Source organism: Taeniopygia guttata, chromosome Z (genome assembly GCF_048771995.1).
Source record: "Taeniopygia guttata chromosome Z, bTaeGut7.mat, whole genome shotgun sequence".
Taxonomy (NCBI): domain Eukaryota; kingdom Metazoa; phylum Chordata; class Aves; order Passeriformes; family Estrildidae; genus Taeniopygia; species Taeniopygia guttata.
In genome coordinates, this window is record NC_133063.1 from 3,720,324 (window position 1) to 3,740,358 (window position 20,035).

Genomic DNA, 20,035 nt, shown 5'->3' on the forward strand with positions numbered 1-20,035 from the left:
AACCAACACCCCTGCACATGAGCTGACAAATCTGCTGTCTGATGAGGGGTCAGCTCTTTCCTAGGGACCAACCCCCATCCATGTGGATTCTTCAGTGTCTACAACAGCACAAGATCATTCCCCACTGTCACATGCCTCATCTCTCTGCTGCTTACTGACCCTTTCCACAGCTTCCTTTCACAATCTCTCCTATCTCTGGGATATCTGCTTCATTATCAGCTTGGGTTAAGTCAAGCTAATGAATCCAAAAGTGGCTGGGGGGGATGGGGGCAATTTATACAATTGACACAGTGTGTAGCTAGCACAGCTGTGTAAACCCCATTTCCATAGGAAACGGGTGTTGTAATTATAAATCTTTACAAATTATAAATAGCATGGCCTATCACAGCAGAGGTGTGAGCAGAATAGCTGATCTGGCATCTGGGCAGCACGCTCCTAGCTGAACAGACAACATCAGTAATGGGGCATATTCAGGTGCTTTATACCATCTGTCATGAAAAAAAAAAGAGGATAAGAAATGCCTAGATCCATAATTCCTCCACACTAACCATGTATATGAGACATGGGCTTTTCTGTAACTGGTGTTCAAAGCAGGAGTTGGAAGTGTGTGCATGGTAGGAATTGCTACCAAACTGGGTTTAACTCTTCCTGCTACATGGAGAACCATCACCCCTCACTGATGGTGAAAGCAGTTACTTGCTTTTCTACTAAAATAATTCTTCTCCGGGTTTTGTTATCTGCTGGGTAAGCCCTCTGCTTTCCTTTTTCTTCGTCCTCCTCCTCTTTGTGTCCCTTTCTCCCTCTCTTTTTTGTAATGGGTCAGCCACACTGCTAAGTCCAAGGACTGGTCATTGCAAGCTCTGCTCTGGTTAGAAACAAAGCCAGGAAGACCAGAAAAGAAAGCAATTACTAATAACCCTGCTCCAAGAGTCCCTACTGTACACTCCTTTCAAAGTATACATTTACATTTATTCCCTACGCCTTTCTTTGTGGATTTCATGGAGCAGTGTTAAATCACCTTCTGTCCCCAGCTCATACACCATTCTTGCATCACCACTTCCATGAAGATCCACTTGATATTCATGGAAGATCAGAAGCTAAAATAAAATGCTATGGATGTAGAAAGAGATTTCTTCTGGCAAAGTGAAAAATGCTCTTTCTTCAGCATAGTCCAGTCATGCTGATTTATTTGACAAATATCTGACAAATAAATTTGACCAAAAAATTTTACAGTCAGAATGCACTGACCTTGAACTCACACTTGCCCCAACATATGCAGTGTTAAAGAGCTGTGATGGGGTACCCAAGCACTGATGGGGATGGAAATAGCTTCACTCTTTAGCAAAGGGGCCACAGGGCAGTGCTGGGTGAAGTGTGAGCCTGCCTAAGTCACAGGTTAGCACTGCCATGCTTTTCTGGTACTCTGAAGGAAAAGAAAATTAAATCCTCCATGCAGCTCATTTTATGATGCACTGCCAATTTTAAGCTACGCACCAAGTGAGAAACTGAATTATGCATCATGTTCCTGCTTGGAATCCTAGAATGTGTGAGTTAGGAAGGACCTTTAAAGGCCACCTAGACCAGCTGTAGGGACAGCATGAAACATGGAGTCAGAGCAAAGGCTCCTTGGTGCTTTCATTCCCACTGCCACTTTCCCAGCTTGAAAAAACACATTTTTCACTGGCATGTCAGAGGGAAGTATCTCCCTGTTTTGCATTCCTGGATAATGATTAACCAAACATCTGGCTGGGTGTATTTTGGGACAACATCTTCTAAGAAATGTATTTCTCCATTACAAAGGACAGGTAACCTCTGCTTGTTAATTAATCAGTGTTAGCTCAAGTTTCACATATTTCAGTCTTACAAAACTAAAAAACCAGATGAGTCTCTCTAACGGAGCACTGTGCTTCAATCACTTCCCTCCATCAGAATCTGCATCAAGAACAGGCTCCCCACCAGATGCTAAATCCAAAGGCAAATCCCTGCCATCATGGGTGTCATGACAGTAATAATTATAGTAATAATTACACCAAGACTCCAAGCTGGAGGACAGCAGACACCTGTGAAGTATCAGACCATGTGCTGGTTGCAGAAACCAAAGCTGCACAGCCATCCAGTAACACCCACACCTTGTACTGTCCTGCTTGAGGGACTGCGAGTGCCAAAAACTTCTGAAATGGGACATAAAACAAGGAATCTTACTTTAAAATAGTAAGGAAATAGTTGGCAAGTTAAGGAACCTTAAAGCTCATCTTGTCCAAACGGAGAGAGAAGGTTTAGTGATACTTATCTCTTGGAGCCAGGTCTCATAAGCTCTCAGAGAAAAGTACCACACTGGAGATAGCTACCTCAGATGGTATAAAATTAGTAGTATGGCTTCTGAGACAGTGTTGATACAGAAAAGTTCTAATAAAACACAAAATAACAAAGCTCTCTGCAGAGAAAACCCAAGCCAGGGCAAGAGGTTCTTGCTCCTGCTAAAACACTTCACAAAAGTGATTTATTTCTTCTGTTCTCTTCTTTTTCTAGGGAATTACTTAGGTGTGACTTTTTGGCTTATGTACAATTAGCTGTCCTTAAGTTTGAGTGAAGTTCCCAAGGTCCTATGAGGTGTCTTTTAACCAAATTGAGGAGATAAACTTCCTTTTAAAGGAGCCAAAGGATAATTTGGTCCCTCCATCAACAGGAGGCACATTCCTACAGTTTAGATCAGAAAGGAGGAAAACAATTCCTGGCTGTGAGGGTGGTGAGGCCCTGCCTAGCACAGAGCAGCAGTGGATCCTGGATCCCTGGGAGTGTCCAAGACCAGGAGGGAGCATCCTGGTCCAGGGGAAGGTGTCCCAGTCCACGGCTGACTCACTGGTACCTCACAAGAGCATCCCCAAAAAGACTGTCCTGTGTGTGAGTTTTTAGGCATCTCAGACTATTTCCCTGAGATAAAGTCTTCTTAAGCTGGTGAAAATGAAAAATAAACATATTCACAAGAAAGTCTTAAAGGAGACAGAGATAGTACAAATATTTGAAATTTAAATTAGCAGGAGAAAAAGAAGAGAAGAATAGCTTTGTCATAGCCATGGAAGCAGCTGTCAAGGGGGAAGAGAGAAAAGAAGCCCTCAAAATCAGCAGTAAGTCATTCTTGGATTGCAGACAGAGACTTCAGGCTGTGTCCTATGTTCAGATGTAGGGAGAACAGCTGAGAGATGTATTTGTCTCTCTTTTTCTGAATGTGAATGTCCCTCTTTTTGTGAATGTGAATTCCCTGTGGGTTCATTTTCCATCTGTTTTAAACTAAAGTTTAAAGAACCCTGCATTTTTAGTAACACATGCCACCTATCCTTATGAAATACTATTAACATTAAATGGTATTTTAAAATTTCTTAGATATGTAGAACTATGAATGCTAGTATGCCAGTATGCAGAAAGTAGGAAAATCCTAAAATTAGTATTTCCACCCTGAACTTCCAGGGTTAAACCTTGAAGAAAACACAGTTTGTGAACTCACACAGAAGTCAGAACTCCAGAAGCTATTTAAGGAGGTGGTGGCTCTTACCTGCTGGGTTTCCCCCTTCCAAACTGCAACTCCACTTTGATTTACAAGGTCAAGAAACTTAAACCTTCCACAAGTATGTTTAACCAGCTGGAAGACACTTGGGCAGTGACCTGGCCACGCTTCTTCTCCAAGGGGCTATGAAGAGGTACTAAGGAAATTCAGAGCTATACCAATATCATGCTAGGAAAATAAAATTGGATTATTAAGTGTCATAAAGATCTACTGATACTATAAGGGCTTTGTGAGGGTTGGACATCCTTTCCATCTCTAACTCCTGCTTTTTTCTGCATCCTTTGGAGGAGATGATGCAGAAGGAAAAATTGATATTGCTCCTGGCAGATGGTTTAGCATCATGCTGTTCTGGAAAACATATGCTCCTCCGGACTTCTCAGTTGTACTGCAATATTTGTTAATGGGATAGGGAGAGAAGGAATATCAGAAAGGTAGGTCTGCCCTGAAAAAACCAACAGCATAAAAAATTTTCCTCTAGTAATGCTATCCTAGGAACTGTTTTTCTGAGGGTAAGCAGGACATAAAAATTGGTCTAAGACAGTTAAGGTCAGAAGTGTTTGGATAGAGTTAGAGCAGGATAAAACCCACAGAAGCTGCAGTAGGAGCTCAGGAGGTTTCAGTTGCTGTGACTGTCACAGGGAGAAAGTGATGGGGACAGAAACTGTCAGGATCTAGAGCTTGGGGGCAAGACAAATTCCAGGGTAGGGCAATACTGAGAAGACACAGAATGGCTGTGCTCAGCCAGCACTTCTGCTGAGAGATGGAGCCATTTAAGGAGGCTCAAATCACTCCACAGATTTATCTGGGTTTGATCTGAGTGGCACCTTGTGATAGCACAGAAGGTGGCTAAGAAGCAGAGGTGGAGCCTGGAACAAGAACCTGCTGCAAAACCAGCTGCTGAGACCAGCAGTGCCCATCAAAGGGAGCCCAACAAAGTCCCTGAGGGAACACCTGCATGGAAAAAGCCCGCTTCACCGTGAGTGGGGTCATTATCTCCACAGATCACTCAGAGACAGGTATATTGGCAGAAAACAGATGACACCCCAGAGAGAAACATATGTGAGCCCATTCCATGCCCAGGAGCAAATGGAAAGCTACAGCTTTCCAACTGCCCTCTCTAACAGAGCTGATTACAGCAGGTTTTGGATTATTATCACATTCACACCATTTGTTTGGGCTGCTGGAGCCATGCAATAGGCTACAGCACTAAGCAGAAGCCTCTCACTCACCTTCAGGCTGTTGTATGCAAAATCTTCATGTTCTGAAGTCACTTCAGTCTTTATTTCAATTACCTGTGCAGGTTAAAGAGTAAATTTGTATTTAGGAGCAGGTGGAAGAACTGGCACACAGCACAGGCTGCTGGGCATGTTTCCATCAGCATTCAGCCCTCCTGGCCAGCTCAACCACAATAATATCATTAATTGCCATCAGACAGCATCCCAGCAACACCAGTGGGGCAGAAGACATTCCAAGAGAAAATGGTTTAATCTCTCACTAATATCTTGACAACTGTGCCTCGCTGCAGCTTTCAAACAATGACAGTCATTAAGGGAACAATCTTCAACACAGCAGTTGGAAAACAGGTTTTTAATCCTCTTGCAGCAGGAATGAGAGTCTGGGGAAGTCTCCTGTTTCATGTGTTTCCTGCAAATTGCTAGGGGTGATCAATAAGGATATCTAGTGAAGCAAGTAAATAATTACTGTTGATTATTTTGTTGAGTCTCGTACTGCATTTGTTCAAAGGTACACTGATCTCACACTGGAGAGTAATAAAGAAAATAATTCCCAAACAAAGCAACCAAAGCCCCAGAAATTTCAAATATGTATCCAAGAGGGATGGCATTTGCCCAGCAATTTATAAAAGTTCAGTGCGCAAGCAACTCAAACTTTAGGAGTTCAGGTTTGTTTTTTGTTTTTTGGTTTTTCTTTTTTCTTTTTCTTTGGGGTGGGTTTTTTGTTTGCTTGTTTGTGTTTTTGCAGGTTTTTTTTGTTTTTTTTTTTTCCCCACAAGGTAGGAAGAATGCAGCAAAAGACTATCCCTGCCTTGCAACAGAAATTAAGAACCCACTCTTCTAACAGCTATCCTGATATTTCTGATTTAGTACGCTACTTTTAGCCTGTATTCCTCTCTGTGATCATTACTGAGGACAAAATACACAGCTGATTATAAAATCAAACGGAGGAAACCAGCCTGACTGACATGTGTGTGAAGTGCTTTTCAGCTCATGCCACACACTGCTGGATAGGGGGAAGCCAGGACAACAAAGAAATGCTTGAACAACAGAAATCATCCAAAAGGGAGAGTTGTTGAATATACAGGATGCTACACGTGAGACACAGGAACAGTGCTGAGTGGAATAATGTGTGTCAAAATTGATTCCACATTTTATTGCTTTCAAGAAGCTTAAGATACTGCCATAAATATGTTATAAGCAGTTTGTTTAAACAAATAAATAAAGCAGTTCTCCTGTCCAGTTGTCCTTAGCTAACAAAAAAAAAATTATCTCCCTTTTGCAGATGGATTTGTAGCCTCTTATGTTGAACTTATCACTCTCAAAGCTAAATTCCTACATCATGTGGCTTCAGGCAATCAAGGAAAGCCAGTTACAAATATGAAATATTAGTATCCATGAAAATATGCCTCTTGCCTGGGATTTCTTGCTCTCTTGCTCCTTTTTCTCCAGCTGGGCTTGCAGCTTCTTCCTCTCCACCTCAAGCTCCCTCACTCTCTTCTGTAGCTTCAGGAAGAGGGTCATGTCCATGGCTGCTTTCTCCATCCCAATCTCCTGGAGAAGAACAGGAGGGAGGGGAAAAAAAAAGAGAAAACCTCAGTGTCAAGTTCTGTACCGATTCACAGTGCCAGATGCACCCTGACTGTACATCAGCCACAGCCAGGAACAAGAGCATCCCAAGAAACATGTGTACTTCCAAAGAGCAAATCAACATTTTAAACACCTATTTTTAGTGTCAGTAAAATACCTGACTTGTTTTGATACATCACTGAATGCTTAACAGCCCAACAGATAAGCAGGTGATTATGGCTAAGAACATCAAAAATGACCTACTGGGACCCTTTTAGTCAAGTGTTTATTTGTTGGGGTTTTTTAACTGCCTCCACCTGGTATATTTTATATCAAAGCACTGTCAATACTGATTATTTTGACTTCAGAAAAATGCTTTCAGAGCTGTTCAAAAATACCAAAGCAATATAATGCAGCAGCCAGCAGAGGGAAGTGGGGGCTTCTGCAGGTGTGTAGTGGGACACAAAATATGGTCCTGCAAGGGTAGGGCTGACCCTAGGGACACTGATCACCTGTAAGTGCTCAAGAGTCAGAACAGTGGGGTTTTAAAAAGCAGCCTATTCTATCAGATGGAAGTAAAAAACACGTTTCCCTTTTCCACAGGATTCTTGATAGCCAAGGAATAATTTGTGCTGCTCTTTTCTGCATTAGGAGACTGTTGATTTGGTTACAGAGCTGTGCTGGCCAACAGAGCATCCGTGAAGATGCATGGGAATGAAAATGCTCAGGGCAAGAGGGCAATGAATTCTGGTGTCCTTGCAGAGAGGTCTCATGATACAGTCATGATCCATCAGAGCTGGGTGTAAGTGCTGTGATGAATTTTTATCAGTCTTCAAGCTGGTATGGCCCAAAGACAGCACTGCATTATTTTTAGAGCCCTGATGCTGCAAACAAGTAGAATTTGCCAGAGCACCACAACACTGCTCACACAATTAACGGAACCAATTTAATCCATCACACCTCACTGCCCAACCTGTGCTGCAAACCCCACACCCAGAGCAGGGCTCCCCTGCCCTCCCTCCGCATTCACTGTACCTCCACCTGCTGGATCACATCCTCCGTGTCCCCGATCTCAGAGGTGCAGATGGATGGGTTATTGGAATCAGACTCCAAGCTGCTCTGGTTGGATGGGTTTCTCCTGTGCCCCGGTGTCTGCTGCCAAGAAATGATGCAGACTCATAAAGAATCCCTCTCCAAGTGTTGATTCTTTAGAGCAAATGTATGATTATATACTTAAGTTACCTTACAGAGGTACATGTTCTAAGTTTTTATGCCCTACCCTTGAAGTTCACATTAACACTTCAAAGTGCAAAAGCGATATAGAAGCTCAGCTTAAAAATTCTGCATGAATTAAAGGCTCTTCATGACACCACACGCCCGCTAAGTGTGAACATGCAGATCAGAGCTCAGGGTTGTGCTGCTGACAGCACCCTCCAGGACCCTCTTTAAACACTCAGCCTTCCATCAAATCCAGCAGCACTCTGATTTTTAACAGTTTTTCTAACACTTTAGCAATGCTGAGCCTAAAAACTCTGCGTTTTGAAATTCTGAAGTCATATTGCTGGAGGCTTTGTTTGTTTGCTCTTTCAACCCAACGCCTACACATAAACATCACTGACACAAAAGCAAGACAAGAACAACCATGACCCATCTTTTGCCGAGGTTCACAGACATCTCTAAGCATTTCACAGAGAAGCACAGAATACCAAGCTCCTTTTGCAGGGCACACAAATGGTTTGGCTCCAGTGCAGACAGGTATCCTTAGAAATATCAAGCACAAACTGCCCACTACTGGCAGTTCTATTAAATGTTTTGGGGGTGAGTGAGCCACATTATCCAGGCACCAACATCAGGTCCAGGGCACAAAGGAACACAGATAATTCCAGTTTCATTACCTTAAAAATACTCATTTCATCCCTCAAGTTGTCGTATCTCTGCTCCAGACTTGCATACTCTTTTACCAGGTTCTGATAACGAGATCTCTCTTCCTCCAGCTCTTTCTTCATCTGCATATTTTCCTCAACTGTGTTTCGTGCAAATTCATCTTCAAAAGAGGAAGGGGGAAGAAAAGAGAAATTATGAACTTTAGCTCAGAAAGATGCTTCTTGTAAACATGTGGAACAACAATAACAACAACTAGTGAACAAAATACTCTCAGCCAAGAGCCTTTAAATTATATGCAAGCATTCATTAATATTTAGAGATTATTATAATATGTATTTGTCTCCTCAATATTTGAAACAGCTTGAGCTCTTCTGCTTGCAGAGCAGCTCTTTGCCTTGAATTAAAGAGAAGTCTCCAGCATCTACAAGCCATCATTTATCTGTGGCAGCTCAAGCTCCCATGGACCAACCATAAACTCCCTTAAGAAAAGACCAGCATGGTACAGAAGTACATTTGGGTTGAAAAGGTGGTACTTGCTGCACATGAAAACTTCCCTGCCTGCTTCCCACCAGCAGCTTTGGCATAGAAGCAAATCAACAACAGCAGCTCTTCCTCATGTCATCATCAACCATTTACCATGGCAAGACTGTGGGGGGTTCAAAGAAGTTTATATCCAAATAAATTCAGTTATTTGTTAAAAACCACCCTCTGGAAGCAAAGAGGTCCCTCCTCTTCCTAAGGAACCAGGCAAATGTAGCCCGTGTGTTGTTTTAAATCGGTGAACAATAAACCAACCTTCTCCACTTCCTTTCTCCCATCTTAGATGCTCCAAAAGCATCCTGTAAGGGGTGAAAAAATATTTGCAGCAAGTTTCTTCTTAATATGTTATCTTCATTCCTTTGTTTTGTGGTAGGCTAGGAGCAAAAGGCACTTCACAAGTACCACAGAGCAGTGATAGTTACACCCACAGCAGGACCTTTGTAAATCCTGCTGCAAAATCAAAGCTGAAAAGGATGACAAAAATTTGAAAAGCTCAATAAATGCATGAGAGTCTCTTTTGTGAAATGAGATTTTCCCAGGTTGCTTCCCCTATGTATGACTTGTCAGCTAAGTCTCTGCTTTTAAAAAAACACTCACGGGCTCGTGTCACACTAGAGAAGTCCTCCACTACAGCTCAATAATGTGAAGCATGCTGCCCATTGGATCCTTTATTAATTATTCTTGGGACACAGCTATTCCCTACTCCATCAGCTTCACTGCCTCCCACACTGTCTGCATGAAACGCTTTAACAAAACTGAACTAAAAAGCCGTCTTTTTATGTACTTTATTCTGTATTTCACCAATTAAACTGGCCTCTGGCTTACCTATTGTGCAGGTAGCTCTGTTCATGCAGTAGGACAGCAGGAACAGAACTACATGCACAACAAAATAAAGACAAAAGCCACCAGGAAAGGGTCACAGGAAGATTAGCACTTCTCTAGGCAGGGAAACAAGCTTCAGGGGAGAAGATTAAGCCCTTGTCTAATGAAGGCATGATGATGCCATAGGCAGTTTTTCCTACCTTCAGACTGACAGAGAATCTTGCTGTTCAGCTCCTCTTTTTCCTGCTTCAGGAGAGCGTTTTCTTCTTCCAGGTCAGAGATACGCTAGGGAACAAGGCAGAGAGTTACTGCTGGCTGCAGGGCAGGTATCCTGCGGGGATTAATTTCACCTGGCAGGAGACAGGGGGCTTTGTTCAGCCTCTCTTTGCTCTTTAAAAGATCTGTTCCCCTGTGCTTTGCCACTTATCCTTTGTACACCAGTAGCAGAAACACAGGAGAAATGCATTGCTACAAAAGATAATAACTTTCCCTGTCCTGACTGCACTTCTCCCTTAAATCAATATTTTCAGCAGAATCTTACAAAATACTGAGCCACCGGACTTGGTGGCCATGACCTGTAGGAGCAAAGCTCTTGGAAGGGATCAGGTCATCAAGTTATTCTTAGATTTCAGTGGGTTTCATCACTGTCTTCAAGTCGCAGCACCGAGTCACAGCTGCTGGGGAAATAAACCTGCAGGTTGTTCTCAGGAGCTGAGATGGACACAGTGAATGAGAGCTGAGTGAATAGATCAGGCTTTTTTAACTTTATTGTACCCAATCCAGGTAGCATGATGAGTCACTTCAGTGCTTCCCACAGCTACAGAACCTTTGGTACAGTGGGGAATGACATGTACCAGGGCCCTTGGCAATACAACAGCAGCGTATTTAGCAATTATTAACAGCAACTGCCTCGTAAAAAATAATGAGAACAGGAACTAAATCCTGAAAAATGCCATTTTCACTTGCCACAACAGCAAGGCTGGACTGATGCCAGCAGCAACCAATCCTGGAACATCATTCATCTCCCCGAATTCTGGTGCATTCAACAGCGCTGTCTCAAAACACACCACCATCATATTGTCAAGTGAAATACGCTGCCACAGCTAAGCAGGATGTTTCTGCTGCTGTCAGGGGCAGAATGCACATCATCCCAGCACGTGTCATCCACTGTGCCTGCTCCTTCACGTCCTGTAGCCACTGCTTAGGAAAGGGCTACACACAGCAGAAGGATCTCAAGGCGCCGACGATAAACAACGCTGTAAACACCATAATAAGAGTTTTCAGAGCCCAAGAGTAATAATTTTGCTGTCATCACTAGATTAAATTTATAGGCAGCCCAGCTGGCATGCACTCCTAGCACAGATTCCAGCCTTCCACACAAGCACATTCAAATTAAGGCATTTGATCAAACACTGGCTACGCCAGATACATACTAATGATGAGGACAAGCACAGTGAATATTTTCTTCTAAGTCACAACTGAATCAGTCCTGTTCCATGCACAAACTGAAAAACCTCCTCACTCATTACTGTCCCTGTTAATTTACTCCAGCTGTCTGCATTACATCTGTCTGCACCTCTCCTAGAAGGCTGGAGTCTGGATGTACAACTAGAAAGTGAAAAACACACACAGAGCTGCTGGTGTTTTAAATGCTGCGAACTGAGCCCAGATTTTAATATTCTGTACCAAAACCAACTGCACTCCTTCACCATAAATCACATCTGCCATTAGATCAGCGCTAGTGACTTCAAGGTATGAAGAATTCTTTAAAAATTGGGGAAGAGATATACAGGAGTGATGGAATGGAAGGAAAACCTGTGCTGCAATGGGACAGCAAGGAGCTCTACTAGTTTGTCCCATCAGGAAAAGATTAAAGACAGTGGGATTATTTTACTAGTGCTTTTTATTGGGTGGTCACAAGGAAGTCTCCACCCAAAGCTATGGTGGCTTAAAAAATAAAACTGGAACAAAATCTTGAGTATTTGAGTATTTTCAACCATGCTGAGAGGATATTTGGAAGAGCAAGACTTAATAGAATCCATAAAAAATTATTCCCAGATTAAAAAATTTCTAATCCAGGTTGGGTAGAGGTATTTTTAAGATGTTCTCTTAAACAGGATTTGTTTTCTGCATTCCTGTTTGAATGCACCTGGAGGTGCTTCAAATGCAAGAGCACCTGCTTTGAAAGATTTCTGTGGAAGATGCTGAGCAGGGAGCACTTGTGATGGCTGCAGCTCTTACCTAAGTGTTTCTCTGGAACAACCTGCTCATAAGGTCTGCCTCACATCCTCCCCCAGTCTTGTAAGGGAAGGATGATGGCATTTGGCACTTTCCTAATGGAATTCTTGTCCAGGCTGTGAATTATCCTAGTTCACCAAGCGAGAAGAATTGATGCTACCAAAAGCCCGAGAAGGAGCCGTTGGTACTTACCCAGATGTTTCAAACTTAATCACAAAATTAAATAAGGAGAGCTATTCTAAAACTAAGGACTTGGACAGAACAGCTATGATGAAGAGATTAAAGGACTTTTTCTTTTAGTAACTAAATCAATACTGACGTGGATTTGCAGGAGCTGCAGAAAAATTAAAGGTTCATATCAATTTCACTCAGAAGTGACACGTCTTTGAGAATCTGTCCCACTACATCCATGCCAGTAGTGTCATCTTGATATTGAAGGTGAAAACTGCTTCTCACCTAAATTTAGTTTCATTATGCTTCCCAGGAGATATTAGAACAACTCAAAAATCTCTTCCCAGAATTTTTCTTGGGAAGTATTCTGGCTAAATTAATATTTTCAGGAAGGAAACAGGTGCTCTCCATCTTCCCACTTACAAGGAACTGAAGGGAGCAATGGAAAGCTAATGCCAGAAATAGGAGCCTGCACATTTAGAAATGTTTTTTATAATTAAACCATCTATTTTCATGGTGAAATGCACAGTATTTGCTCTGCTCTAGGCATTTTTACAACAAGGGAAAGCTTCTGCTTTGTTTCCATGCTTTTTAAAAGCATTTCTTCAGTGATTAATCCAACCTTCCATCAAAGTGCTTGAAGGCGATTTGCAATCAAGAGCAAAGAGACACAGTTTATCCCCAGCTGCATCACCCTTAAAATCAGACATCCTTTCAAGCCCTAAAAGCCTGTGCTGCACCCAGATAATGAACAGAGCCCTGCGCCAAAAAGAATCTTATAATTTTGAGAGGAAATCACCGGTTTCACACGTCCCTGTGTGGTGCACCACAAGTGCAGACTCCTTACCTCTTTGAGAAGCACAACCAGCAGTGCATTTCAGTCATGCCAGAGGTTTAGGGTAAATCACCCTGACCACAGTCCTTCACCACAGCTTCTCAGCCAAACCCACCACCTGAGGGCTCAGCCTCGAGGGGAGGTTGGCCACGGCAATGGTATTGTGTGAAGTGCACTAGAGGAGCCTCATAAGGACTTTCTTCCACTGTAAATAATAATTAATGTAATTCCAGGCTCCTATTTTTCTTTAAATTTTTTAATTTCCAAAAGTGTCTCGTCTTCAGGTTGTCACACACCAAGTGCTGTTCTAGAATAACATCTGCAAACCAGCTTTTTCTTTGCAATTTATTGAGTAGAAAAGCCCTAAATTATTTCCAATAGCAAGATCAAAGATTCAATTCAATTTCTGGTGCAGAAGAGAGATAATGGATTTAACTTGAGCAGCCACAAGCATTTGTAGAAGGAAACTGAATTCTCATTTCAGTGCCTCAGGTTAAGAGAACGGGCGTTACTCAGAATTAATCTGATCAGCAAAGAAATTCAGGGCAAAAGGTCCACCTTTGCTCTTTTCAAACTCTATTCCAAACTCTGGAATTTCTTCCTCCCAAAAGAATGCCTTCTTGTACAATGGTGGCAGAGTTGGACCACCCCCACCCCAAGAGATAAAGCACAGAATTGCTGTACTTGATTGTCCTTGTGGTTCCTTTCCAAACCAGGATATTCAGTGGGTTTGCATGAAGGAGGAAGAAAAAAAATAAACCTATTTTGTGTATATCCCAGCTCCAAACCCTATAAAAGCCTGTAAGAACCAGCAGCTGGTACTGGAGCAGTGCCTCTCCTTAGGGAGGGAAGTTGGTCTACTCATTGGTCATACTCTGTGTGTACCTACAACACCAGCTATGTCAGAAACTGAGCCTTGTGTCCCATCCCAGGCTGGGGTGAGGAATATTTACATCTTCCTAATATTTGCAGCACCTGTGACAGATCTCCCCAGTAATTTGCATTACACACCATGAGGAATCACTGTATACACATGGAGCTCTGGCACTCACATGAATCTTAGGACAAGAAAAGCAGCTTCAAGTTGTGCCAGGGCAGGTTTAGATTGGGTATTAGAGAAACTTTTTTCACTGAAAGGCTTGTAAAGCATTGGAACAGACTGCTCAGGGCAGTGGTGGAGTCACCAGTCCTGGAAGTGTTCAAAAACCACACGGATGTGGCACTTGAGGACATGGTTTAGTGCTGAACATGGTGGTGCTGGGCTGATGGTTGGACTTGGTGATTTTACAGGTCTTTTTCAACCTTTACAACTCTGTGATTCCATGCTGTTCATGGTTATTAGGCATCCTGATTTCCAGATGTGTTTGGGTGTGGGGTGTTTCCATGTGGTTGGCAGCACAAAAGACATCAGGGTGGGGCGTCCTGACACAAGGCAGCCACTGCTCCTGCAGGGATGTCTACCTGTCCTGCCCCATGGCCTGGGGTACTCCTAGGGGCATTCAGCAGCAGAAATAACAAAGAACAGAGCTGTGAAGAGAGAGCCCTCACCAGCACGGCCACCTGCAGGAGACAACCCGAGGCAGGCAGACAGACAGACAGACAGACAGACAGACATACCTTCTTCAGCAGGTCCCTCTCCTTGCTGTGGCTGTCCTCCATGACCTCCCTCTCCCCGTGAGCCCTCTTCAGCTCCATCTGCAGCCGCTCCGTCTCCTCCTGCAGGCTGAGGAGCTGCTTGCCATCACCCTGCTGGGTCTGCTGGTACTGCTGCAGCTCCTTCTTCAGCTTCTCCACCTCGGAGGAGTGGGCTGATGTCAGCATGGACAGCTGCTCATTCAGAAGCTTGTTCTCCTTGTTCTGCAGCCAGCATCCCAGAAAGAAGAAGACAAGAGCACAAGTGACATCAATGCATGCAGAGATGCACTACAAAAGCAGCCACTTGTGGGAATGTGCCCCCTCTTGATGGAGTAAACAAGTTACCCTTTGTCCCCTTAAAAAGGAAAAAAGCCCAGAAGTTTCTCTCCTCAATTTGGTTAAAAGACACCTCATAGGACCTTGGGGACTTCACCTCAAACTTAAGGACAGCTAATTGGACAGGAGCCAAAAAGTCCCCCCTAAGCAATTCCCTAGAAAAGAACTCCTGGGCTCGGGTTTTCTCTGCCAACAGCTTTGTTGTTTTGCGTTTTATTAAAAATTTTCTGTTTCAACACTGTCTCAAGCCATCTTACTAATTTTATGCCATTTGAAGTAGCTGAGCTATCCCAAGTGTGATACTTTCTCTGAGAGCTTATGAGACCTGGCTCAAAAAGAGAAAAAGCATTAGCCACTCATATCCTCAAGCACGGTGGGTGACAGACCCACAATAACAAACGTTTCCATGTGTATGCTAATGAAGCTCATAAAGCTAAAAGCTATTCTTAAACTGTGACAAAAGCTCAATAATATTTTGGCAATGATTACAGAGGCATTTGTCAAATTGGTACTATGCAGATACCACTGAGAGCAAAGGCAAGTAACTCTTGGTAGCACTGGCAACCAAATCAAAATACTGCACTACTACAGCTTCCAAATAGCATTGCTTAATGTGATTTGCAGTTTTGGGGGTGTTTGTAGTATTCCTTTTGCATTTTACCCTGCTATTCCTGGATCCCATGCCTGCAGAAACCTGGAGTGACAATACAGAACTGCATCTTCAAGCACAAGGAGCTCCCCAAATTCCAGTTTTAAGTCATGTGCCACCTCAGCTATCCTTTTATTTGCTCGGGTTTTCACTTCTAAAGCACTTAGCACTGATTTTCTTCCCGGTTTGGAGAACTGAAAATTCAGCAGACTCAGCTGATTTTTGGGCTTCAAATCAAAGCCAATGGTCACTGTGACCAATAAAACATCATCATTATTAGATATCCATAGGCCAAAGACCTAGAGCTTCATTAAAAACCTACTACAGACGCTGTGCTGACTGGGTAGATAATCTTGGTACCAAAAGAACCATTTTGAAACTTAAAATGCATTCTGGTTTTTAAAGTCTGCTCTGATCATCCTTCTGGCCCCTCTTAAGGTGACCTCCCAAAGCACCCACTCTCACTGGATCTCAGTGCTCTGAAGCAAGATAAAGACACATCTCAAATGGAAAAACAAGTAAATGAGGCATATTAACTTTTTTTTCCTTTGCTCCCTAGTAATGAATTATTAATGAACATCAAAATTCAGCATTCGTTTCAAATAAGGAAATTATAATTTCTGCATGACCAAAGGCATTTCATAGAATCCTAGAATGATTTGAGCTGGAAGGGGCATTAAAGCCCATCTCACTCCACCCCCTGCTATACAAACACAAGATAAATGCACAGGAATGGTTCTGGGTTTTTTTAATTAAAAACTACTGACATGAGAGAGCATTTACTGGGCTGATCCCCACTGCAGATATTGCTCAACAGACCCTGTTAAACTTGAACTTGCTTTATTATCAATCATTATCCAGCCCTGTAGACCTAAGACAGTCCTGGTTTCAACTCAGGCTCTGTGAAAAAACCCAATTTATTTTGCTACCAAAGGCAGATGTAGCAATTTCATCAGCTTGTTACTCAAACTAGTTTTATTCACAAAAATGCTCACAGAGATAGTAGTGCTTACAAAGAGAGTGTAGAGAGCTCACAATGTGTCTAAATATTGGCTTGCAAGAACATGCAATACTAAATTAGGTACATGCGTTGTAAGTGTCTCAGGCAATTCCAACAAACAGATTTAAAGAAAATTACCTGAAGAAAAAAGAAAAAAATACACACACACACACTAAAAAAAAAAAAAAAAAAAAAAAAAAAAAAGAGTGGGAGAAGGAATTGGTCCAATGTAAATAGAAAAGAAAGTGCTCCAGTGAGGATGTTTTGCAGCAAAATAGATCAAAATCTTTCTTCTGTGTGCAAAAAATCCCTCACCTGATTTAAAAACCTAATTAAATGATTCCAGTTACAGATGCCAGAGCATCTGAGCTGAGGCTGACATACAATAATAGGTTTTCATAGAAAGATCTCTTCCTTAGGGGCACATGGAGGATTGCATCTCTACTCATGCATGAGCTAAAGTAGCAGAAATAGAAACATTTTCTTCCACAGCAACCCAAAAAAAAACAACACAAGTACAGCTCTCCAGGTTACCTGCTATATGTTTTTTTTTCTTGTAAAGTTAATTGGTATTTTCAAAGGTTGTGTTTATAGATTAGCAAGGACTGAAAGCAATATCCTTCAGGGAAACTATGATACTGCAAATGCACCGTGCCAGGAAAAAGATTCAGTGCACTGAAAAGAGAAATCTACTTGAATGGTGTTCCTTAGACCTTCCAAAGCATTCCAGGGAAACCTGGCAGCCCTGGAAGGATGGTTAAATTCAGCTCACTGGACAGACCACCACATGTAACACAGCGCAGGAATTCTTTCCTGCAAAATCTACACAGAAAGCATCAAAGAAACTCCTACAAAATAGTCTGTGGAGAGACTGAAGGAGAGCAAGATGAGCTCAAGACCATTATTTTGCCTGGTTAAAAGCTCTCCATGATTCCTTTCCTAAAGCAGATCCTTCTGCTGCTTTCAAAACCCATGACAGCAAAGCCAATGTTAACCAAATACTGTTTTTTTTTCCTTTACTGTTCTACTGCCACACTTCTCCTAGCAAGGAAATAGGGAAAAATACAAACTATAAAATATCACTGATGTTCCAGTGTCAAGTCCAGCTGCTCAACAGATCCAACACTGACGTACACACTCATAGCATGAGTTCAACCCAAATTATCTCGACCTGGAATGACCCTTCCTATTCAATTCCACCAAAATACCTTCTGGATGAAAAGTCATACCAAACCTTATTCTGAAAGTTTCCCATTCCCCTACTGCTAGCAAAATCTAAGTATGGAAACATTTTGAAATTAAACACCGGGGTCTGGAAGCTGGACCCTATTGCGGTGCAGTTAATGCACTGCAGCCAGTTAACACTGCAGTGAGGGTGAGCACAGCAACACAAACCCCTGTGTGTCCTGACTCTGCACTGTCTGAGCCAACACAAAGCCACCCCCAACACAGGACTGCTCCTGTCTTACTGGAGTGGGGAGATTTCAGGTGGTGAGGGAGCCGTGTTGGTCTCTGACAAAATCTCAGAATGATAAACTGGAATTATCAAAAACTGGTGCTACAAATAAGGGGTAATCCCAACTGAAGAGAATGTTCTCCTACTTGTAAAAATTTGGTTTAATGGTACAAGTGGATGTGAATTTCCCTGTTGATATGAGTCAATACAATTATGTCCCACTCAGCATTTCTTAAGATCACCCCTCAATTCCTTGTACAGCAACACAGATGGTATTTAACAAATTAATTTGCACATATTAGTAGGTGAAAAAATTGTTCTGCTATGTCTAGAAAGTCAAACCATTCTGCAGCTTATTAATGGCAAATGCCTACTGATGAAAACACCCCTGTGATCAAACAGTCACTGTAAGGTCATTAACTCATGCCACACAGGGATCTGTCACATCACACATCCCACCCTCCCCTTACTCCTGGAAAGTTGTTGTGTCTAGTAACAGAAAGTAAAGTATTTACCCAAACTGCTGTTTATCTTCCAGTGAATGTGACTGCCAAGACACAAGGTTCACAACACCAGTGGTGGCACACTCAAAAAGCACAGCAGGGCAATTCAGCCCCAGACCCGTGACTGGATCCCATGTGGATTGGGTTTTCTGGCAACGTTTTCCAAAACTGCCATTCTATTTTCCCACTCTGAGCCACAACAATTCCAGTGCAGCTTGTGCAGCTCCCTGAGCTTGCCATGTCCCTTACAAATGCTCGGCTGCCACCAACACGACCCTTCCCAGCCAGCAGGGAAGGGCACGAAGCAGCGGCCGGGACGTACCTGCTCATCCACCTTCCTCTGCAGCTGCACCACCTTGTTCTCCATGCCGATGTTGAGCTTTTTGAGGTGCTGTGCCGAGCGTGCCTCGATGCGGAGCGCCTGGAGCTGGCGCCGGGCTTTGAGGCGCCGCCAGTGGCACTGCAGGACCACGGCGGCAGCCCGGGCCCGGCGGAACCGCGCGCGGGCCAGCCAGCCCCGCGCGTACCTCTGCAGGATGGTGGCCTTGTGCTCCATCAGCATCTGCAAAACGGGCACAACGGGGCTGTTAACAGAGGGAAGGCATAGAATTGTGGAGCCACGGAGTGTTTGGGTTGGAAGGGCCATCCACCATGGGTAGGGACACCTTCTGCTACACCAGGGTGCTCTAAGGTCCATCCAGCTTGGCCTTGGAAACTTCCAGGGGTCCAGCTGCTCTGGGAAACCTGTGCCAGGTCCTACCCACCCTCACAGCCTTCCCAATATCTCCTCTAAATCTACTTTCCTTCATCTTAAGGCCGTTCCTGGAAGGTCACTCTGGTTTGGCTACAACAAACATTAAACACTTCCCAGACTTCCCTGAGAAGGGCTTCTCCTCCAAGAAATGTCCTGGCAGATGCAGGTGCTGATGGCTGGAAATAGAGGATCTTGTTTTGCACCCTCCTTCATGGACAGGCACTGTTCTCAATGGATGCAAGCAGGACACCTCTCCTAGGAGCTTGCTTGATCTCAAAATAAAGACCTGCTTGGCCAGTAACATGAGGGGATATTATCCTGGTTGTGAGGACTTGGTGGGAGCAGGTGACATCTGGGCTCAAGTGTGACTTCGTGGACCACCTCAGAAGAGTACTGAGATCCACCAGAGCCACAGCTCCAGAGCAAACAGTCATTGACAGACACACCAACACTTGGCAATGAACTTACTGTCCCTCAGCATCAAACGTCCCCCACACCAGAACAGATCTGTAGATTTTTTTTTTCCTGTGTTCTGCCTCTGTATTATGATAATTTTTACTGCAGATAAATGCTGTCCTGATGGGATTTCATATCATGTGGATAACCTTCAAATAAAACCATGAGTCCTTTCACTACAGTCTGCAGTTAATTCTCTAGCATGGTTCAATTCGTAGTAATTTTTATCTGTTTTCATGACATTTCTGGCATGTTTGCATCGAATTTCTTCCCCAAAATTTACAGCTATCTTGTCAGTCAGTGGCAGTTCAATTTTGCTCTCTAAAATTGAAGGCTGACATTTTAGAGATACAAACAGCATGTTGTTAATAGCTTCCTCATGCTTCAGTCTGC

The 20,035-nt window shown here is 43.2% G+C and overlaps 1 protein-coding gene across 6 annotated transcripts in view; it reads right to left on the reverse strand.

The window, feature by feature from the left end:
- Window positions 1-20,035, reverse strand: part of MYO5B (myosin VB) — a 147,785-nt gene that overhangs the window by 24,550 nt on the left and 103,200 nt on the right. For 5 of the 6 annotated variants that reach the window (XM_041711113.2, XM_041711115.2, XM_041711114.2 and 2 more), the window contains exons 21-27: window positions 18,755-18,994; window positions 14,471-14,710; window positions 9,810-9,894; window positions 8,259-8,407; window positions 7,399-7,518; window positions 6,211-6,348; window positions 4,792-4,854 (exon numbers count right to left, since the gene is read on the reverse strand). In XM_041711113.2, the coding sequence (XP_041567047.2) occupies window positions 4,792-4,854; window positions 6,211-6,348; window positions 7,399-7,518; window positions 8,259-8,407; window positions 9,810-9,894; window positions 14,471-14,710; window positions 18,755-18,994 (1,035 nt within the window). The remainder of the gene's footprint in view (window positions 1-4,791; window positions 4,855-6,210; window positions 6,349-7,398; window positions 7,519-8,258; window positions 8,408-9,809; window positions 9,895-14,470; window positions 14,711-18,754; window positions 18,995-20,035) is intronic. The other variant, XM_041711112.2, reaches the window with a different exon arrangement.